General features: G+C 46.7%; 1 protein-coding gene across 2 annotated transcripts; it reads right to left on the bottom strand.

The window, feature by feature from the left end:
- Positions 1 to 1,961: 1,961 nt before the first annotated feature.
- Positions 1,962 to 22,373, bottom strand: RBM27 (RNA binding motif protein 27). 2 transcript variants are annotated; one of them, XM_041489972.1, is made up of 21 exons: positions 22,244 to 22,373; positions 19,642 to 19,760; positions 18,750 to 18,874; positions 16,866 to 16,972; positions 16,111 to 16,301; positions 15,045 to 15,308; positions 14,261 to 14,494; positions 12,723 to 12,857; positions 10,571 to 10,720; positions 8,606 to 8,753; positions 8,172 to 8,325; positions 6,823 to 7,077; positions 6,600 to 6,728; positions 5,642 to 5,764; positions 5,074 to 5,148; positions 4,801 to 4,965; positions 4,264 to 4,368; positions 3,988 to 4,179; positions 3,640 to 3,726; positions 3,073 to 3,183; positions 1,962 to 2,492 (listed from the first exon to the last, which is right to left on the bottom strand). In XM_041489972.1, exons 1-21 carry the CDS (start codon positions 22,300 to 22,302, stop codon positions 2,406 to 2,408), a joined length of 3,015 nt encoding a protein of 1,004 aa, XP_041345906.1. In that variant the 5' UTR covers positions 22,303 to 22,373; the 3' UTR covers positions 1,962 to 2,405. The 2 variants fall into 2 exon arrangements, with proteins under 2 accessions (XP_041345906.1, XP_041345907.1); XM_041489973.1 differs by lacking the exon at positions 10,571 to 10,720.
- Positions 22,374 to 22,603: the final 230 nt, after the last annotated feature.

The raw sequence follows: 22,603 nt of genomic DNA, 5'->3' as shown, positions 1-22,603 counted from the left end.
GCCCCTGGGGACACTGCCAGCCTGTGGGGGCACTGCCACCCCTGGGGGCACAGCCAGCCTGGGGGGCACTGCCAGCCTGGGGGGCACTGCCAGCCCTGGGGACACTGCCAGCCTGGGGGCACAGCCAGCCTGGGGGCACTGCCAGCCCCTGGGGGCACTGCCAACCTGGGGGCACTGGCAGCCCTGGGGACACTGCCAGCCCCACTGCCAGCCCCAGCCTGGGGGCACAGCCAGCCTGGGGGCACTGCCAGCCCCTGGGGGCACTGCCACCCCTGGGGGCACAGCCAGCCCAGGGGCACTGCCAGCCCGGGGGGGCACTGCCAGCCCCTGGGGGGCACTGCCAGCCCCTGGGGGCACTGCCAACCCCTGGGGGGCACTGCCAGCCCTGGGGTGGCACCTGGCACTCAGGCCAGCCTGCCAGGGGCACCAAGGACAAACTGCAGCCGTGGGCAGCGCTCCGAGCTGGCCCTCGCTGCTCACCTGGCACAGGTGCCACCCCGCTGTCACTTAGAGCTAAAACCATATGAAAAGGAACCCATTCTGTGTGTGTCGAAGGCTACCGCAGTTTTTCTTACAGCTTAATTAATCCACTGTAATTTTCATTTTCCAAATACAAAAATACGACAATTCTTATTGAAATCTATACGCCGGTAATTTTAGTACACAAAAAAGCAAAATATTTACAAAATTATACAGTTTAAGAAAAAACTCTGTACAAAAAAATATATAAATCCTTTTGATCCCTCTCTCCTTTTTTAAGCTGTCAGGACTCGGACATGTTTGCTGCAATGGACTTCTCAAGATACACACTGTGCCACAGACATTAAAACCCCTAGAGGTGATGGGAGAAGAGCAAGACATTCTCGTAAGTTCATGGGGTGTGTTTCTCCTCCATTTCTTCATGCCTGGAATTTAGTCTCAGCATTAGCAGGACTGTCCTAATTCTAGGAAGAGGAGAGGTTTGAAAAGAGACAGAATACTGGAGACATTCCCTTCAGCTGACAAGAAACAGGACGTTACACAAGTTGGAAACCTCAGCACAGCACAAGGACAGAGTCAGCAGGGCTGTGACCCCAAAGGGTGCCACAGGCAGGGAAAGGGTTTGGTAGATGCTGTCCTTGAGTCAGGAGCTACTGGGGCCTACACTGGCAGTCATCCAAGAGAGAAGAGCACCGTGCATGGCCACGGTGCTGGTTTTGTGTAGAAATGCACAAAAAACGTCTTGAGGAGCGGGCAGGGCAAGCAGGCAGTCAGGGAAGGTGCTGCTGGGTGTCCCAGGCACAAGGCACAGCCCTGGCTCAGCACAGCCCTGCTGGCTCAGGGGACAGCAGAGCCACGGGCAGGGGACACGAGGGGCACCCAGTGCACAGGCAGCTCTGAGCTGGGCCGGGCTAGGCAGGACACCCCAGCCCTGGGGTGAGCCCACCCTGCTCTGACCCCCAGGCCTGCCTGGACACAGCTGGGAACAGCCAGAGCAGAGCTGCTCCTGCCTGGACACGGCTGGGAACAGCCAGAGCAGAGCTGCTCCTGCCTGGACACGGCTGGGAACAGCCAGAGCAGAGCTGCTCCTGCCTGGACACAGGGGCCAGTGCAGCTGCCTTTGAGGAAGACTGCAACTCCTTTCTTCTTGCTCACAAATACTGAAATGCAATGAACAGCCTGACCTACACTGAGCCTTACACTGAAATGACAGAAGGAAACCAAGGAGTGAAAATCCACTCCGCTGTGTGCTCCTGCTGATGTTCCCTGTGAGAAACAGTGAACTGGACAACGTTACAACAATACCCTGTGAAATTGTTTCTTCCACCTCCTCTCACAAAAAGCAGCACAACATAGAGATGGTGTGGCTGTCACACATACTGAAGTAAATGATTTAACAATCTAGCCACAAGTAATTCCTACAACATGAGACTCCACAGGAAATAAAATGCTCCCTTTTTTCAACGAGCAAATGAGGCCAGTTTTTCTTTCATAATATTTAATGAAAGTTTGTCTTTCCCCTAACCTCGTAATATTGCTAAATAAAACCTGTAATATCTTTTCAATTATAAACTAACAAACCAATCACATTATAAAAAACCCAAAACAAGGTAATACAGGTGACACAAAAAGAGGACAAGAAAATACTGATTTCCAACCCCCTCCCCCCCTTTTTATCCTTCTTAAATAGAAAAAAATCACCACCCTGGTGAGCTTGATAATCCTGTAAGAAGTTCCTGGGCCCTTGGCTAGCTCAGTCTCACAGCTCTGTGTCCCAAATGTTTTCATACCAAACTGCTCATGGTAAATTTTGTCGTTTGAAAAGAAAGTAAAGCTCTTTTTGGCTCATCAACTTCCTTAAATAAACGTTTAAAAGATGTACTTTGAACTATATTCCTAAAATTATACATTTCAAACATCAAGTTTCATCTTCTCCAAGAACGGGATTCATCCTCATCTTCATCATCATCATCATCATCTTCGTGCAAAAATAAATCTGAGGTTTCAGTCTCCTGGAGGAAGAAAAAAATGAATTTTCAGACACAAGTTCCAAGCTGTGCTGGTATCTGGTGCAGGTGTTAGAGTGTCTCTCTCAAAGTCACACAGTTACATCCAAACAGTTTTAGGGGAAGAACAGCAGCCTCACATCAGGAAAGAGAAAGAGAGCCAGGCTTCAGGGGAAGCAGGAACAAACCACCACTCACCCTCTCCCAAACAAGGTTTCTGTTAAGTGCTACAACAAAATAACCTTTAAAAGCTGAAGGTGTCAAGGTGAATTACAGGGAAGAACACACAACTTCTAGAGTAGAGCACAAAGAGTGAGAAGTAAAAGGCTTTGCAGCCTGCACATACAGAACCTGAGGCTTGTTTACATCATTGACAAATTAACAGCCCATCCACAGTGTCTTTCTTCCCCCCATTTTCTCTGTTTTGAAAGGTGGGAAATGTACCTGACTATTCAAAACCAGTTCAAACTGGTTTGCAAAAGCATCTTCTATGAAGTTTCTTCAGCACACAGGAAACTGTACCCTAAGAGCTCTCAGCTGTTAAGATTCCAGTAAGAATGATCAGGTTGTTAAGAGATTTCCATACCTCTTCCTTGGACTCCTCTTCCTCGACTTCAGTGGACACAGAGGGTACCTTGGGTTTGTGCCACGAGATCTGGAGCCGCCGGTCCTTGAAGCGGGAGCCCTGGTTAGCAGCCTGAGTGGAGTCCAAGCGCACAGATGTTCAGAGAGAGGACCAAGCAAAGAACCTCTAGCACCAGCAACAAGCCAGAGCCAGAGCACGTGGTACAGGGGCATGTTTGAAGACCCCAACCATATAAACCACAACCACCCACTTCAGTGTTCCAGGAGCAACTTCAGCCACACCCAAATCTGCCCAATCCTGCTCCTGCCCGGGCACTGTGAGAGGATGAGCAGAGCTCTGAACTACCAGGGACACGCAGCTTCATCAGGGAAAGCCCTTGCCTGTGTCACTGCTCAGACACCAGGAGCTACTTCCCCTTCAGGGGCACTACCTGCAGCAGCACCAAGCACTATCAAGCTCTAACTGGGGGATCAAAGCCTTTGACATTTTAAAATACAAAGACAGACACAAGTGGTTAAATGCTCTTATTTTAGATATGTGAAAAAATATATCCATGATTCTACTTACATTTTCAGCTTCTGAGCGGGACTTAAAAGTTACAACAACACTTAATGGGGAATCCTCTTCCTGAAGATCTTCAATATCTCCGAATTTCTGTGAGGAAAAGTTCGTTAGGACTGGCAGTAATGCTCTCCTCCACTCCCATAATTGCGGTACAATTGTAGTGTACTGAAGTGGCACTGAAATCTGATTTTTTGGACAGGAAAGCGAGAGCCAGAGGACTCCCAGCTGCAGCAGCCATCACTATTGTAGCCCTTGTATTTTTGGGCAAAATCTCAGACTTATTGCTATTCTAAGACGAGCTTGATTTTACAGCAGCAACAGAAAGGCGTATTAATTTCAGGCCACACTTACAGAGAAGTGCTGTAGCAATTCATCCTTCTCCTCTTCAATGAAGCCTCCCACGGTGAGCGCCTTGGGCCGGTGATCCACCACCATGTGGTTCAGCACGCCCCGGCCTCGGCCCCCACGGCCGCGGCCCCGGCCCCGGCCCGCGCCCGCCGCTGCCTTTCCCCGACCAGCAGGGAGGATGCCCAAGCGGGCAGCCTGGGGAGAGAACACAGCACAGCGAGAGGATCGCAGCAGCCCGGAGTCACACACCCACTAACGGCAGCACTCAGCCCAGCTCACCTCCACCTGCAACTGATTGAGCTTCTTCCGCAGCTCGGTCGTGTCCTCTCCAGAGGACAGCCTCTTATGGAAGTCCAGCTCTGCATCCAACAGTTCCTTCTGTGCCTGGCAGAAAAAGGGGTGGGAAGAGAAAACAGAAGCTAAGGGCAGAACTGTAAGGACAGCTGTAATGTTTTATTGCACTTCAGCAGTACATTCATGCAAATGATACAGAAAGATCAGGACACAATAGCCATACTTTTCTCTAAATTCAGTTTTGTTTTCATTGCCTCTGTGTGTGTGTGGTCCCCCCCATTGGTCCCCCCCATTTTTTGAAGGACCCACAATTCTCTGCTTTAGAAATGGAACAAACATGAATGAGCTACAAGCAAAACTAGGTCATGGAGCTCCTCCAACCATGGCTTGTTTGTCCATGGTTATCACTCACATTAAAATGCTGCTTGCAAGTGTTTTGATGTAATGCTGTTGCATTTTTAAGACATATTAATAGAAATAGTAACAAAAACAAAGCAGGCAAGTGTGTTGCACAATAAATACCTCTGTCTTGGACTTCAATTTGGATGGTGTGGAGGTTGTAGATGAAGTTTTTAATTCATCCTTTAACTGAGATATTTTTCCTGTTAGCTCTTTTAAAGTCTTCATAATTTCTGCTCTCTCTTCTGGTTTCATGGCCTTGTTTTTCTCCAGCTTGGATATCAACATCTATACAAAAATAAAAGAACAGGAACATAAAATTCCAGGAAAAACAGCCTTCAACAGACAGGTATGTACAAAATCAGAATGTGCTTACTAGCCACATCCCAGACTTACCTTCTGGCATTCTATTTGTTTTTCTAACATCTCCTGCTTCTTTTTCCTCATATCTTGCTGGAGTTTCATTGCCTCCTATAAGAGGAGAAAATTCTTTCCATCAGTAAAAAGCAGTCTGGCATTGCATGTACTCATAGAGATCATATTGTCCTCTTCAAGCTACAGAAGTTAAATCCACAACCAAAAGTACTGTCTGCAAAAAGCAGAAGTATCAAGTGCAGCTGATTCAATAAATAAAAAATAAATAAAATCCTTATTTCCTACTGCAAGGTACTTTACTAACGTTTTGCCCCTTTCAGACACCTCTTAAGAAACATACTGTGTGCACTGTCATGCAAGTGTCTCATACTTGCAGAGATTAAATCCAGAAAACCCCAAGCAAACCCAGAAAACCCAACATGGCCAAGTGTGTCAAGTAAGACACCCCAAAAGGACACTCCACACATGATCACCCCCAGGTGTGTCTGCAAGCTCTAGAGGGGTGGTTGAGGTTTCAGGTGCCCATCAAACCTTGCATTTAAAGCACTTTGCTCCTTACACTGTCAAGCAGCCATCAAGCATTAAGTACCTGCTTTTTTTTAAGGGCTTCTTGCACGTCGTGAGGTTTAGACCCTGCACCAGACTTCAGAGTTGTCTTCAAGTTTGGAGAACTGTAAACCATTTTTGAGTGGCTTGTAGAAGTAGGAAATACCTGAAATAGTAAAAAACACATAGTAAAATATGGAATATTTCCAAGTGACCGCGATATACCAGCAGGGAACTCCAGTGGATCATGTCCCCTGAAACCCCAACTCAGATGTCCAGATTTGTGCAAGGAGGCAGAAAGACCAAGGCAATTAAACACATGGATAAAGACATCAGCCCAGTTAAAAGGATTTCTGAAAAAGATACTGTCTTTCCTGCTCCACGGCAGACTCCCTTTGCATCCTGACTCCCACCAGGACACCGCTGAAGGTGATGATCTGCCTGTTCCTTAGTTTCAGCTCTGCAGTCGCAGCCCAACATCCTACTTTCTGATCAAGTAAGGCAGCAAAAGCCACTCCATGCTTCCTTTCTTAAAAGGACTTCCCCATGGCCCAGAACACATGCTGCACTATGGTATCAGTGTGAATTGAACGCTTATTGGCTTGAACTCTGGGTACAAATACTCTCTAAGCTTCTAGCACTGCTATGAAAGCACAGCAAAAGCTCAAAAATTACTGGGAGAGCCATTACATTTGTTGATAAAAGGCTGGTCTCACATACAGGTTGTCAGACTTGTTAACTATCAAGCACTGCTAAAAATATTTTATGCTATTTACAACACTGATAGTGCTGTAGTTGATAGTTCCTGAAGTCATTGTCCCTGTTCCATATAACCAGTCGATGAAACGAGGAAGAAGTGACTGACCATGGCTGCATGAAACATTACTGAAAAGGAACAGAACCAAGAGGGAACGATTCACAAGTTCTCTTTGCTTGTTCCTTCCTGGCTGACAAGCTAAAGCTGTCCCTGAGAGCACGACCATGGTCCACTCCCAACATACCTGAGACTCCTCCACCCCAGCCCCGGGCTGGCTGAGCTCAGGCTGGCTCCCACCCGCTGCTCCAAGGCGCCTTTTCACTGGGACTTTGTTAAGGACGTAGGCACCAGAGGCCAGGGGTTTGTTCATCACCTGTGTACCCAGAGATGTGAAAACATCAAGGTTAGGTACTCCTCTGCAGCAGCAGCCACTCGGGAACGCTGCTGAGCCCCTCGACAGCACGTACCTTGGCCAGGCTGCTGTGCACGGTGACGGCGGGCGGCGTGGCCAGGGCCTGCTGCTGCAGGTGCTGCAGGGCCTGCGGGGTGGGCGCCTGCTGCTGCTGCTGCAGCAACGGGGGCTGCTGCTCGCTCTCCCTGTGCCACAGCACCCGGATGAACCGATTGCTCAGCACGGCCTCCGTGCTGGAAATCGCCTTCCGCGCCTCGTCGTTGCTCAAGTACTGAATGAGAGCAGCTTCGGGGTCATTCTGGAAAGCCACCTGAAGCAAAAGTTCACAAATGCTTTATTTCTCAAGGAAGAAGACATTTCAATCACTAGCAAACCCATCTACAAATAATGTGCAATGATGACTTGAGTATCCAGTGTACTAACAGCTCAAAACACTGGTAAGACACTCTACGTAATTAAAGCAAAATAGCTTTTGGCAAACTTTACATGTACTTGCAGCAAAGTCTATATACACTCAAATAAATGGATGGATGGATGGATGAATGAATCTCCTCCACCAACAGCATCACATATTCAGAGCACTGTGCAGTGCCCCTGGGTATGTCTGGTACCACTGGTGTTGACCCCGAGGCTCTTTATTCCAGCCTCCCGAGGGTGCACAGTGCAAAGCCTCACCACACCCTCAATGCAGCAGCATCTCAAAGTCTTCAATAAGCATCTTTTTCTCTGAAAATTAGTATCATAGCAATAAAAATGTACCTTGCACCTTCTAGTGTAGTAATTGAGATAGCATGTTTGAAATACATTATTTCATTAGAGAGGTGCAGAAAGCACCACAATATCTTTTGGGCTAAGACAAAGTTATCAAGAAATACAGAGGCTTCCCAGGTATCTCTCTCTTATTTAGACCTCTAACTGAGGACTTCAGAGGCAACCGTTTTGTCTAGAAAAATAAATGGAAATGAAATGTTATTTTAACTACTATTTTTAAGTGCTTTTTCTGTTTTTTTACAAGGCAAGGGCACCCCTGAGTTGGAGCCAGTTCTAGGATGCCAAGTGGTAACAAACTGAAGCAGATAAAGACTGTCATATAAGACAAACTGTCAGATCATCTCATTCAAAAGTCATACACAAGTTGCTCAAAAACTGAGTTGGTTTAGACACTGTTATAAACCTGCCAGCTTTCACATGTAATTAGTCGTCATGAAGGCTGAAACCAGTATGTTTTACAGAATTAATAATACACAGTACAGCAGACCAAGAAAAGGTTTCTCTGAACTTGATTACCTCCTCTCCAAATCCATCTCCACTAAGATTTCTCAAAGAAACTATGCAGCATTCAAGCAGGCTTCAGGGAAAATAAAATACCCACACACAGACATAAAACCGATTTTGGTTTTTTACCTGAATGTTTACAATAGTTCCAAATTTGCTGAAGTGTTCATTGAGCTGTGTAATATTGTTCAATTCTGGTGGAATTTTTCGAACTTCTAATTTCGTATTAGTATACTGATTCTTTTTCAAAAACCCTGGCTTATTCTGGCTGTTATTCACTTGCCTAGAGAAAAGGAGAATAGGAAGAGTTCAGATAAGTACATAAATGCCTAACTAAGGCAGCAAATGTTAACATACATCTAAAATGCATTTCTCCTCTGAAAAGTACACCCTCTAGCCACTAACAAAAGAGAGCTTCCCCCAATCCCATGTTTAGTCTCCATATTATGGGAACACAGACTTTCTGACCCAACCATCCCAAATTACAGACTGGTGAATAGCAATGCTCACAGCACTGACAGCCATCGAGTACATTTGAATTAACATCTGTGGCTAACTCTTACTTTCCCAACCAGGGTTTCTTCAGTGGTGGACATTCCATGCTGCTTGGAGATCTCTTCCTGCTGTCCGGTTCCAGGACAACTCTAGTGACATTGCTGCTGTTATTTGTAATGGGAATGGGAGGTTCAGTTTGGATGATAATGTTGGCAGCTGGAGGGAAGGAAAAAGGCCTGTGTTATCCACCACACATGGAAAAGCTTTCACACAGCAAAACAGAACTGAGATTAAAAACATAAACATTAGGATGACTTTATCAAATCAATCAGTTTTGTTTCTGAACAAAACCATTCAAATCATTCCCTAGCCTAACTAAACATCCTGAGAGAAACACACATGGTCCAGCTGGGAGGGATGGGTTTTGACCTTTAAGGCTAGTACTAGCTTGAAGAAGCACAGCTAAAACGTCATTTTTCAGGTACTGAAAACTCAGATTCTGCAAGAAAGGGAGAGAAAGAAAAAAGAAAACCCCAAATCCCAACAAAACAGAAAAGGAGGAAAAGAACCCATGGGTGGATCCTCAGGCTTTAAGTTAGAGCCCTGCAGTGGGCAGGGGCTGCATTAACAACCAGCTTGCCCCGTATGAACCCCTGACAGAGCAAAAGCAACTAAGAACCAACCCCTTCTTTCCACTGCTATCCCACTGCCGCCCTCCAGCCAGGTTTCAGCAACAAACTGCTAACTAAGCACAACTATTACACTCTTTTAAGACATCAGATTTAAAGTTTGAAGCAAATTCTACCAACACAAAGTTGCTAGAAATTTATTTGCAACCTTTTCAAGATTATGCCCTTTGTGTTAGTCTCCTGTGAATGCCAAATATTCAACCCCTAAAAAGAAGTCTGAGTTACACAACAATTTCTATGGCTTTTGTTTAAGCCAGGGCTCTGCTGGTTACACTGGTGAGAACAGAGACTGGGTATTTCTGGGCATGTCATCCTCATTTTGGAGGATGATCTGAGAGCAAACCTTTCATAGCTGTGATAAAGACAGTAAAACATGTCGTGTGAGGCCCTGCACTGAGCACTCACCCCTGCCTTACCTGAGATGGGCTCTCAATTAAGCCCCAACCCTGCCCCTGTGACAGTCATTAAGATGCAAACAGCAACAGCAATTTCTACAATAATATTTAACCATATTCCTTATAAGATGAGTCACTGGAAGGAAATACTGGGGGGGGAAAAAAAAAAAAAAAATCTTTCTTAGCTACTAAGTAAGAAATACTGAAGTAGAACAATAAAACCCAAAACTTAACATTTTTGGTTTAAGAATCAGGGCAGGAAAACACAACGGAGAAAGAAAGTTTTGCTACTACAACTAAACTTTGAAGAGCCTTGACCTGTGCCCTTCCCTAAAAGATGCTTTGTGCACATCACCACTAAGAGACAGCAGCCACATCCGTTCAGGCAGGGGCTAGGAATTATGTAAGTGCAGACTGGGATTCCCATCAGCTGGGAAACTGGAATGATACCTGTGATGTTCACTTCAGAGAGAACACCTGGCTGACAGAGTCAGAGCATAAAGCACCAAAACATGCCATGGCAGCTCTCTTCTTCACTACCATCACAACAGCCAAGGCAAGGAGCTTGGATCATCACCTCTGTGCCCTCCGCTGATCAAAAGCAGTCTGCAGACTGTGCTGCTAAATCCATCTTTAGGCACCATTTTTCTTTCTAGGAGCTACCAGTACCTGGAAAATACCTTCACAGGCTTAAGAGGAATAAAACCCCAACCAACCAACAAAACCCTTGTAGCATTCCCAAGCAAGTGGTTATTTTTAATCAAAAAAGGCTGCTTTGACTTTAATATGGGCATGTTAGCACTTAAAAAAGGTAGAAATGTAAAAAAAAAAAAAAAGCTCTGAAACACTAGATCAGTGAGAAAAACTAGTGCTTTCAGCCTGAAAAGAGGGAAAAGTGTTGACGGTCTTGGACAAAAATAGCAACAGCAATGACCAGAACCCTTCCTACCTCGAGGGTTTGTATCCATCTCCCCAGATGTTAGGCCAATTAGATTTGGACGCTGCATTTGTGCTCTCGTAAAGAACTGTCGATACTGAGATCTACCAGCACTGGTAATACTAGGAGCTTCAGGGTTATAGCCATCTGGCTCATATGTATCTACAAAAAAAGGAGAGAAATGACAGAATTTTTCAAGTGAGTTTAAGACTCGGGGTTAATTTTCCTTCAAGGAAGTGCACGGATGTCCAAGAGTCAGAAGCTCTCTTGGATGAAGAGAAGAGAGGTGGTACAGCCAACCTGTGCAGCCACTGCAAACCCTCACCTGAATTCCAGGCCTAGCCTATCTGGACACATTCTCCTTTGGTTTTTATTCTGGTCCTGTTTGTCCAAAGCACACAGGTCACAATACAGAGTACTGCTGATCCACTGCCTGGAAAGGCCTGAGGTGTCTGTGTGACAGCGTGCACAACGCCTGGCAGTGTTTTAAGGACAACAACACAGGTTTTGGTTTCAGCATGTATACTGTAGAGTCTAAGATGCAAAGAGATTTTCAGCCCAGCAGTCTGGGTCTCTTCAGACAAGAATTTTAGGTGAAGAACATACTTAAATGATTTCAATCAAAGAAAGCTGAGAAATGAGGTAATGGAACCAATACTTACCTACTGAACTCTCTTTATATAAGAGTGAGATCAGCTGCCTAGCTTAGGCAAGGTACTAATGATTATTTCCATTAGAAGTGGTCACCACAAGAATACAAGATGACAATTGACTCCTATTGTTCCTCCAGCCCAAGGTCCAAATTGAGGATAACACAATTTTTTAACCGTAAAAAGGAAAAGCTGTACAAGAACTGGAATGAATGAAGTCTGTGAAGAGCCTTCACAGGAACAGAACAAATGCCTGTACAAGGGAACCTGACAAACATGAATGCCTCCAAAATCTCAGCTCCTTATTCTGCAGCAACAAAGACAACTCTACAGGTAAAATCAGATGCCCCACAATATCCACGTTGATAGCAGGGCCTGACACTGTAAAACAAGAACTTTCTCTAACCTCGAAGGAGCAGAACCACCAGCTCCTCTTCCCTTACTTAGAACATGATTGACTGCAAGAGGGCAACCAGCAGCTGTTACCACAACAGCCCAAGAACAGGACATGAGAATCTCCACAGAGGCTCTGGAGAACAGAATTACTGTGAAGCCCTGTGAGCTCCGACAGGCAGAATCTCCCATTAGAAGTTCTGGAGCTGAAAGGATCAGATGGTGACACCCAAACACCCAACAGGACTTGGGGATAACTGAACAGATTACCTAATAAGAAATTTGAGTGTCTCAGGTTTTGAGAAGCACGGAAGTTACAAATAAAATGACATGGATCATGAACTGAACTAGATCCCCTCTTTGAATAAAATTCAGAATATTTATGTTAAAAAAACCCAGATGAGACTATTATAAAACACATTTAATTATCTTGTTTTGGTGATAGAGAACATGGGAATGCCATTAATGCTTTAATTATCAAAGAAATAAATTTTGTTGTTAAATTTTGTTGTTTGTTGTTGTTAAATTGAGCAATCTAGGACTTTCCAGGTATTTTGCTATATTTTTCCCTCGTAAAAACACACTTTTGAAAATTGTGTTAAGGAAGAGGGATGTGTCCAGTGAAAGCTAACAACCTTTAGAAAGCTAGAATCAGGGTGATTCTGGAAAACGAACAGGAAAAGCACTGATGTCTATGAAGACTGTATGAACTATTGTGACATACAGCTGGAAAAAAAAAGCTCTCATCTGTATTAGTCCAAACTGGAGAGGAATAAAACCCAAGTTCAACAGCAATTACAGGTTTGCAGATCCATCTTTCATCTACTAATGTCCTACTGAATGGCTTGAAGATGAAAGGAACATTTCTCATACAACAATTGGATTGCTGCGAGGACATGAAACCCAGAGCCTCCCACAGTGCTCCTCCTCAGACCAGGGCAGAGCACTGCTGCCATTCCATCCCAGAATGGATGAAGGGCTGACCCAGGGAGAGCCATCAGACTTCTTTTTAGATTTGTATATATTGGAGGAAGACAGATCATAACTTCTAATCACACATCAACAGAGAAAGTGTAAAATGTTTCCATCAAAGAGATTTAAACCAAAAGGCACTTGCTTACGTTCTGACACTGTATAGAGCAGGTTCTGAGGCAGAGGAGGAGGCAGCCTTGCTCCCACGGGTGCAAGACTGGGCACTGCACTTGTCCCCGGCTGGTCACGACTGTTTATCAAGCTGGACTGTGTTAAAGGTGGCCCTGCAACAACAACACCACAGAACACATCACACACCGACAGCCCGAAGGCAGAACAAGCAAACAATTCAGTGCTGTGTTTATGCCTTGCTTTGAGCAAGGTCAGGGTTGTAAGTATGTCCAATCCCACTACAGCAACAGTAAACTGAGAAGCCTGTTCAGGTAGGCTACTCTGAGTCCAACACATTTTCTCTTTCTCAGGAGAGACAAAGCTTTAAGGGAAAAGAAAGAAGTGTCTTTTCTTCCCCAGTGGTTTGTTCATGCTTTAACCACAGCAGCTCCTCCCTCAGCTCTACCATGGAGAGCCAAAGCTTGCTCAGAGCAAGAGATCAGCTCAGCAGCATTCAGACTGCAGTTCTGAAAGAAGAGCTGCAGGGCAAGAGGCATTCCCAGACAAGGAATTTCTCTAGCTGGTTGTGCTTTGGTTTCCCCATGTACCATACAGACATTCCTATTGACTGTATGATCCAAAAGGACCCCAAGTGACACTGCACAGCCCATCCTAGCAGTGTCTGTTCTCCCACAGCAAGCCAGTTCCACCTGCTGAAGGGCTCATGCAAAGTTTAGGGTTAATCCTGTATCAAATTATTCCTCATCCCAAAACTGCTGATACTGGACACAATTATCACAGCATTTATTTTGTCCCTGGAATAGACAATACTGAAACAGAGTAAGCATGCCCCTAATATGCTACTTCTTCATAGACTTTAAAGATGCAGGAGGATAACACAAAAGGTTCAACATCTCAGATCACCGCTGAACTAAGAAAGCTCTTAAATGTGTCAGTAATATATTGCTTTCTAGTATGTAGATAATGTAGCACCAACACTAGATCTTTATTAGAACCTGGTGTTCTAGGTCCTAAGCCCTAGTGTTCTAAGAGACTGCATTGCAATGTTTCTTGCATTACAGCAGGAAAAACCTGGCTAGTAAGTGTCAGTGACCAATCCAATCACCACCACTGCCACTGAGGTGAGCTGAAAGATCCCCAGCTCCACTCCCCAGCCCAGTCTGCAGTGCTAGGAACATCATGGTTTACCAACTAAATATTCAGAATTCTTTGGGCACTGCTCTGAGCAGCACACTGCCAGCAAAGAAAGGAGCCCCAGCTCTGGGCACTGCTCTGAAGAGCACAGTGCCAGCAAAGGAGCTGCAGCTCTGGGCACTGCTCTGAAGAGCACAGTGCCAGCAGAGGAGCTGCAGCTCTGGGCACTGCTGTGAGCAGCACCCTGCAGCAGAGGAGCCCCAGCTCTGGGCTCTGCTGTGAGCAGCACAGTGCCAGCAGAGGAGCTGCAGCTCTGGGCACTGCTGTGAGCAGCACCCCGCAGCAGAGGAGCCCCAGCTCTGGGCACTGCTCTGAGCAGCACCCCGCAGCAGAGGAGCCGGCTCAGCCGCGCTGGACTCACGCGGCACGGGCAGCACGACGGGCGGCGGGGGCTGCGGGTGCGGCTGCGGCACCGGCAGGCGCAGGCCGCGCACCGGCCCCGGCAGCGGCGGCAGCAGCAGTCCCGGCGGCGGCGGCAGCCCCGGCGGCGGCGGCGGGAACGGGATCATGCTGGGCAAGGAGACTTCATCCACCACTAACGGATCGTTTCCGTGATCAAACTGGCAGAGATCACCAAGGACACAATAGCCTCGCTCTGCAAAACAGGACATTTCACCTCGTGTTAGACAGCACACGCAGCAGTTCTCAGCGATTTGTAACACTTCAGGTTTTCATGCAATTTCTTACTAAAAAAAACATGCATCCACTGCTACGTTATTATATTGTAAGGTAAAGTTTCACAAAATAATTAAAATTAGAACCATCTTTCATACAAGCATACAAACTTACATGCATTCATCATAAAAGCTGTGGAAAAAAGTCAGAAGTACTGCGGTTTGTTTTAAACATACACTGCAATCTGCACCAGGACTGCCAGTGGTTGAGGTATTTGTCTGGCACATAGAGAACTGTGAAAAAACTCCATATGTTCTTATCCAGCAATTGCCACAGCATATGCAAACTGCTTGCAGTAAGACTGGTTATTTCTCCAGTACAATAAAGGGCACCTCTGCATCTGTTACATACAAGTACACATCACATGCTGCTGCAGTGTGACTTGCTGCTCAGATTTAGCGAATATCTAAAAAAAAAAGTAACAGAAACATTGAAATAAGGCATGAAACTGAAAACTAAGGAACAGTTACCATCATAATCTTGACATCTTCTTTTAGGAGGAGGGTTTCTGCCAAATGAACTGGGATTGCTGTGATTGTTGAAGTAATTTGACCAGCTCTCGGTGGTGCCTTCAAGGTGGTGTGCAGGTGCAACGACAGTTACAGCACTGGGAATAGCTTGTGCAGAGGAATACTGCTCAGAGGATTTACTGGGAGATGCGGACACCGGATTATATGAGCTTTCGACGTCATTTTTTTCGCTCTTGTATTTTGACCTCTCTCTCTCTCGGTGCTCTGTTTAAAAAAAACAAAGCTGAGTAAAGCCTTCATGTTGTGCTCTGTACACCAGAGCCATGAGCAAGAGATAATAACACGTTCTCTGAAATACTCAGCGTTCTGCACATTGAGCTGTTCTTGAAGGAGCTCGGTCTTACCAATGGAGTAGTAACTAAATATAACGTAAATAGGGGTTTACCTTCAGAAATATCCAAGTCTTCTTTGCAAAATGCACATTCATTCCTCTACTACTTATTTCACTCTGGCTTACAGCTCTCTTTTAAAGGAGAAAGAAGGGCAAAAGCCTGAAACAACAAACCTACCTCTGCCCTTAACTAACGCGGCCTCAAGGTGCGTGGAATGCTGTAATCTGTGCCACCTACTTTTCCGACAGACCTGAACTAGCCCTAAAAGAACAATCATATGGTAACCACCTGCAACTGCAAAGAAACCTTCTCTAAAAAATACACAGTAACAAAAGGAAAAGGGAAACACTGCTTGGCAAAAGTTCAGTCCTTAAGAGGAAAAAAGAATAAAATCAACAGCTTTGGCAGAACACACAGTACAAAAATATGAGCTACTGCTATCCACAAGAATACACCTGTGGATAAATTAAGAGGTTAGCAAATAAGAAAACAAACCTCTTAATTGTTCTACTCTGAAGAACAGCATCTTAACTAATCATTTCAAGAACACAAAGCTATCAGAATTTGCTCCAACTTCTCAAGGGCATCTCCTGCCTGCTGGGTGATCCCGAATGCAGAAGTGACAGCTGTCACTGCAACAGGATGCTCTCCTGAAGCAGCCCCCGGGTACTCACCACTCCTGCTGCCATCCCGGTCTTTGCTGCGGCCCCTGCTGCGGCTGCGGCTCCGACTCAGCCCTCTGCTCTTGCTCCGGCTTTTACTGCGGCCCCGGCGCCAGCCAGACTTCTCCCTGTACAAGTCACTCCTATCATAGTACCTGTCATAGTCCCTCCATTTCCCATCATCCCGCTTCTTCTCTCTGGTTCTAGGAAAGACAGACGCAGACCATGTCAGTGAAAAGAGACACAAAATTAAAAAAGAAGGTTACAACATGGAAAGATACTGTTCACCCTTCCCATCCATTTGGGCAGTGAAACACTTAAGTCAGAATTTCACAAATTACACTGAGAAGTACAGAATCTTAAAGCTGGTTCACCGGTATGTAGAAAGCAGGAGGAGCTTCCAAAGTGAGACAGTTATGATGCTCAAACCAGAACAGGCTTTAGAAGTGATGCTGACACAGTGTGAACAGCTGCCCCCAAAAACTAGACCCCAAAAATGTTCTTCATTTATATAACAAGGGAAACAATGGAACTGATGACATTCCTAGGAATTGTAATTTGAAGAATATTTGGCCTCTTTTGCAAGAGGCCAACTTCCTGTGAAGACTTCTCATGCACGTGAACAGCATATACACAACGTATCACAGTCAAACGAAGGAGAAAATCCCTATTTTTCACAAAAATCACTACCTACAAGGTAAGAAAACACAGTCAAAGACTGACAGCAAATACAGAAAAATTTCTTAACATTGTGGCTCAAAGCTAACCTTTGCTCACTGGAATCTGCACGGCTCCTCTGGGGACTGGAATACTTCTTCTTCCTGCTCTCCCGCTCTTCTTCAACAGACTCTTGAAAATTCTGTTTAACACACAACTACCAAACAAGGACGAGTATCACTTTTTAAAATTAAGAAAATGACACTAAAATGTAGTCAAGTTATAGACAGCAGCACAAAGAAAACAATATTCAAGTATTACTTGCCCAGAGTACTGAAGCACTAGAAGTAATCAAGCACTAGAGTCTGTTGAAGAGTTTTGGTCTCAAAACTTACTTTTTTTTTCTGCAGAAGAGATGCCCCTAAATAAAACCACTTTGATGTTTTGTTTCTAAACAGGATTCATGAAGGACAAGATCTCTCTCCACTCTACTTCCTTATTTAGCATAAGCACTCCTACAAGTGAGGTATTTCCTGAACCTTTAAACACAAAGTGTGCAGTCACCTCTCCAGGCAGGGAAGTCACTAGCTGACATTTTAAATAACTGCTTCAGGGCAAAAACCTGCTCCCATGGTGGAACTGGTCACATTTCTTGCTGGCCTCCACCATAGCAGATTCAGAAGTCTGCCAGCTGTACCACTACTGCAAACCACTGACCCATTCTGTACTTCTGCTGACATTTCACACTGCTTACAAGTTACTGTAAATTTTGGTGGAAAAAGCTTACATGCACTGATTTTTAAAAGACTTTTTTTTCCAACTGAAACCAAAAGGAAGGCTTCCTGCATCCTTCTAAAAGAGGATGATCTGGGGAGAACTGGCAGAAACACTCAAGGCTTGGCTTGACAGCGCTCTGGAGAGCTCCACTGCAGTCCTGCTCCCAGCACAAGGTGTACCACATGGCACCTGGGGTCCCCTCCAGCCCTGTAATCCCATGTGTGGTTCATTTTGTGGCCTCCATGTGTAGGAAACACACCATACACCGAGCTTCATGACACATTGTGAAGGCCTTGCTGATGTCAAAGTAACTAATTAATGTCCTGAATTCTGTAACGTTGTCCCATAAAGCTGTCCTAGATATCTTCTTTTGCTTATTGCCACTCCCCTCCAGCCCCTCAAACCTTCTCCTCTGCCCCCACCAGAGCACTGGCAGTGTCAGCTGAAGGTAGTTCTGTGGGACTTTCCATAAACTACAGCAGTACTTTGAGAACAGAGGGGAAAGCTCTTACAGTGAAAGTCTTGCTCAAATTATGAACTGCCATAAGCAAAGCTACTTCCACAAACTGTCATAACTCTGCATCACATCCTCAAGTAAAACAAGTCATCAGAGAAAAGGAAAAAGAAGTAGAAAGCAACTTTAATTTATATCAGTTGATGAACCACAGTCAGGTAAATAAGGACCTGCATTGGTTTGGGCTGACCTGGGTTTGGCTGACTGACAATTTCTGCAATTATTTGTCACCTTCTTTCAAAAATGTGATTGCTTTCAATTTTGCCAACAGAACTTAAAATCAAGATATACCTGTTGGCATAAAAACCCTACCTACCTTCCCAAAGTAACTATTCCAATACAGAGGCTGACATATTTCAATGATTTTAAGCATCACAGAAAACATTTTACGTAATTTTCATTCCTCACAGAATATACAAAATTGGAAATGTTTTGGAATGTTTTTGCTGCTTCCCCCCTCTCAAACCCTTCCAAGCAATCATCCACTGGAATTACCAGAGCTGTGAACAGGATTTCTGGGTGCTTAATCAAAGGTAGACTCTACAAAGGGATGTACAGTGTTCTTGTGTGAACAGTCACCTTCCATGGTTCTTTGGACACACATCACTAGTCACAATAGAGTACATTTTTCTGTCACATTTTGCCTCACAAATGTAGGAGAGCTGATTTGAAAATAAAAGGCAGGCAGAATAAATAACATTACCTCCTCCTTGACTTCTTCTTTCTCTTGCCCTGCAGGCTTTGCCTCTGCCTTTGTGGGCTCAGCAGAAGGAAGGTAACTCTTGGTGTACAAACTTTCAAAAAGTTTATCTACAAACCCTGAAGTTTCTGAGGATACAGAACACAAGAAAATACAGTTACATATGCATTTAAGTGCATGCTTACATTTACCAGAGAAGACCCTGAAAACAGTCAGCCAGGTGGGCTGCTTGCAGCCCCTCAGATTAATGAGCATTAGCTCCACTGAAGGAGCTGGAATTACATTTGTGGCACTTGAGGCTGTTCATTTAGAGAAAGAAATTCCTCAGGCATATCACAGACAGCAACAGAGACTCTCCTGTTCTAAGAGGCAAGCATGACTGGTGCCTGAGATCAAGGAGCAAGTCCACAGCCATCCACAAGTTCCATCAGCTACACTCAGCAGCCTCTCAAGGGCAATTTTTATGAGAGTAAACAATTTTCAACACCCTCATCAGCAGTTCGACATCACAAGAAATGCACAGTAACCTTCCCAGTGAGTGTCAGACTTTCAGGTGTTTAAATCCTTGACTATGAAGCCAACTGCCACATGTGAAGGTGCCAGCAATCTGAAGGACTAACACGGACCAGGTTTTCAAAAGTTACCAAACACCTGTCAGAGAAGCTTCTGGCAACTCGACTGACACTTTAAATTAAATTGCTTTTATTTAAGAACATTTCTTCCCACACACCGATAAAAGTCCAAGTTACCTGACTTCATCTCATGATTGTTATGTTTTTAATCACAGGATTCCTTCAAACTCTGTATGGAATATTCAGAGCTACCAAGAAAGATTTAGAAGGCAGTGGTGGTACAGCACCCTCCCTCCCCCAGCCAGCCAGCCGTGCCACCACACCTTTCTGCAGGAACACATCCAGCTGGTCAGCACAGAAAGCTTTCAGCTCCTTCTCGGGCTTGTCCTTCTTGACTAACGCCACGACATAGTTGGCCAAGGCTGAGGGGTCAGCGTCACATCTGCTGAGAGAGAGAGCTGTGCTGGGCTGGGGCACAGGCACTGCAGAGCCCCCAGGAGCTGCCCACACCCCTGGGCTGCCAGCTCACCCAGCACAGCACAGCTGCCCTGGGGCCAGCACAGGGCTTTCTGCCAACACAGCCCAACATTTCAGCTGCCACACCTGGCAGGGGCAGCCCTGCTCTGCTCCTCCTGGGCTCTGCTGGGGGAAGACCACCTTTCCTCTGCCCAGCCAGACCCACTGCTGCTGAACCTCCCCTGGCCCAGCAGAGCACGGCCGGGGCAGGCATGCACAAGGACTGGGAAGGGTTAAACTGCGTTTATAAGTTAAAACATTGTTATAAAGGAGTTCAGAAGGTGTCACAGAGGTCATACACAGACGTGTTTTGCACAGCTTCCCTGACTATCCTGCTGAGCTGGGGTTTCCTCCTCGAGGACACTCTCATGCCATATTTTACAGAAACCCTTTAAGGCTGGCAGAACACCTAGAGGGGAGCAATTACTGACCCAGGCTCTCTCCTTGTGCTCTCTCACTCGTGTCTGGTCCACAAAGACCAAGCTCACCAACTGTGTGCAGTGATACTTCACCACTAATCTTTCAATTGGATATTGCTTTAGATCCCATTATTCAGCAGTGTGACTAAATTACAGCTCCTTGTTTGGCCTCTCAGAGTGTGCAGATGCCAGATATCAGGTGGGGGCAGACACCTAAAATACTCAAAAGACTTTTTTTTTTTAAATTAAATTAACATTTAAAGAGGTGATTGTGTATTTTCTGAGAACAGTAACTGTGGAAACTGAAAGAAAAATTCTGAAGTATGTGTACCTCAAAATAATTTCAAGTAAAAAAAAGATCCAAAAAACAAGCAAAAGGCAAAAAGCCAAGCAGAGGGCAACAGGTGAAAGAAATAAAAATCCTCAATGAGCAGCAATCAAGCAGCTCTGCTCTCATATAGCCTCCAACAACATCCAACCTCCACTGAGAGCCAGGGTAAATGGAGCAATTAAGAACAAAGAAACCACAAATTGACAGATTTTACAATTCTTACACACACAGAGAAATAACCTGTATGTGATGCATTCACTGTGTGTGATGTACTGGGGCCCTCACCCACTGACTATAAATCTTCAATTCCAAATAGAGGAAGCAATCCCTCACTGCACAACCATCACCTTTCCTTCCTCCATATGCCAGGCACCCATCCCACACAAGCCAGCCTGTACTGGCACTCCAGTGCCACTCTAGTGCCACTACAGTGACAATAGTGCCAGGGCCCACTGGCCAATCCCTTGATTTTCTGCCTCACATTCCACAGTGCAGCTCAGATGCCCAAGAACGCTGGACACTGACTGGAGCTGGCAGGGAAAGTGCAGGAGCAGGAGTCGTGCTCCAGCCTGGAGACCTGCAGCAGCGTTTGACCAAACACCAGAGAAACCCTGAATGTAACAAGGGAAAAAGAAAGCTGTGAAGAACTTCCAAAAGCCTAATACTTAATGATGGCAACCGAGCAGACCTAAGGCCTATTTAAAACCCTTCTCACAGGCCTTGGCTGCACATCATGGGAGCCCCAAGCCTGGCCAGGCACTGACAGGCAGCTTCCCCCAGTGAGAGCCCTCGCTGTGTGTGCCAGCAGCACCAGCTGTGCCCAGGCACTGCAGAGCTTGGGGCCAGCACAACTCCAGCACCCCTTGGCAGCCAGTTACCAGAACCCAAAATGCACACCGTGACCCGGACCCATGCTGACTCCATCCCGGTCCCACTGCAAGCAGCAGCAGGATGTAAATGCAGAGTTCCCACAGTTTCAACGTTATGCCTGGCTTTGTCAGCTCCTCCAGCAGCCCCTGGCTGTGCTCCGAGATGACAGAGCTGGGGCTGAAGTCGACAGCACAGCTGGGGCAGCAGTTGGGAGCAGAGAGAATCACAGAGATTGGAAAAGTGCTCCCAGACCACCAAATTCAATCTATCCCCACCCTGTCCCCAGCCCAGAGCCCCGAGTGCCACCTCCAGCCCTTCCTGGGACACTCCAGGGATGGGGATCCAAACCTCCCTGGGCAGTTCCAGTGCCTGAGCACCCTTTCCATGGGGAAATTCCTGCTGTGCCCACCCTGAGCCTGCCCTGGCCCAGCCTGAGGCCGTTCCCTCTGCTCCTGTCCCTGTTCCCTGGAGCACAGCCCGACCCCCCGGCTGTCCCCTCCTGGCAGGAGCTGTGCAGAGCCACAAGGGCCCCTGAGCCTCCTGTGCTCCAGGCTGAGCCCCCCCAGCTGCTCCTCATCACACTTGTGCTCCAAACCCTTCTCCAGCTCCGCTGCACGCTGTAGGACAGAGGGCCCCGGCACCTCCCCGGCCGGGCTGTCCCGCACTCCGGGCGCGCCGGGCCCGGGCCGGGGGCAGGCGGGGCAGGGCCGTAACGCCCGGGCCGGGCCGGGCCCGGCCCGCGGGAAGCGCTGTCCGCCCGGTCCGCCCGGCCCGCACGCCCGCACTCACATGGGCTCCAGCAGCTTGGCCAGCCAGGACTTGAGCGCGTCTACGCTCTCGATGATCATGGTGGCCCCGCGCCGCCCGCTCGCAGCTACACCGCCGCCATCGCCGCGACCTGCCCGGCACCGCCCGCAGCGCAGCCTGCTGGGCATGGCCGGGGCGGGGCCGCGCGCCAGCACCAATCAGAAGGAGCCGCTCCGCGCTGCCAACCAATGGCAGCCGCCAAGAGCCCGAGCCGAGGGTCAGGGAGAACCAGCAAGTTCGGTAGAGCGAGCACATGAACCCGCGGCGACATCTTGGGGGGGGCGCTCTTAAAGGGACAGCGTGCCCGCGGGCGCACCCCTTGGCCCGGCGCACCGCGCTCAT

Source organism: Pyrgilauda ruficollis, unplaced genomic scaffold (assembly GCF_017590135.1).
Source record: "Pyrgilauda ruficollis isolate IOZ18807 unplaced genomic scaffold, ASM1759013v1 scaffold97, whole genome shotgun sequence".
Taxonomy (NCBI): Eukaryota; Metazoa; Chordata; class Aves; order Passeriformes; family Passeridae; genus Pyrgilauda; species Pyrgilauda ruficollis.
Note: the sequence above shows the minus strand (reverse complement) of the source record. Positions and strands in the feature narration are given on the sequence as shown.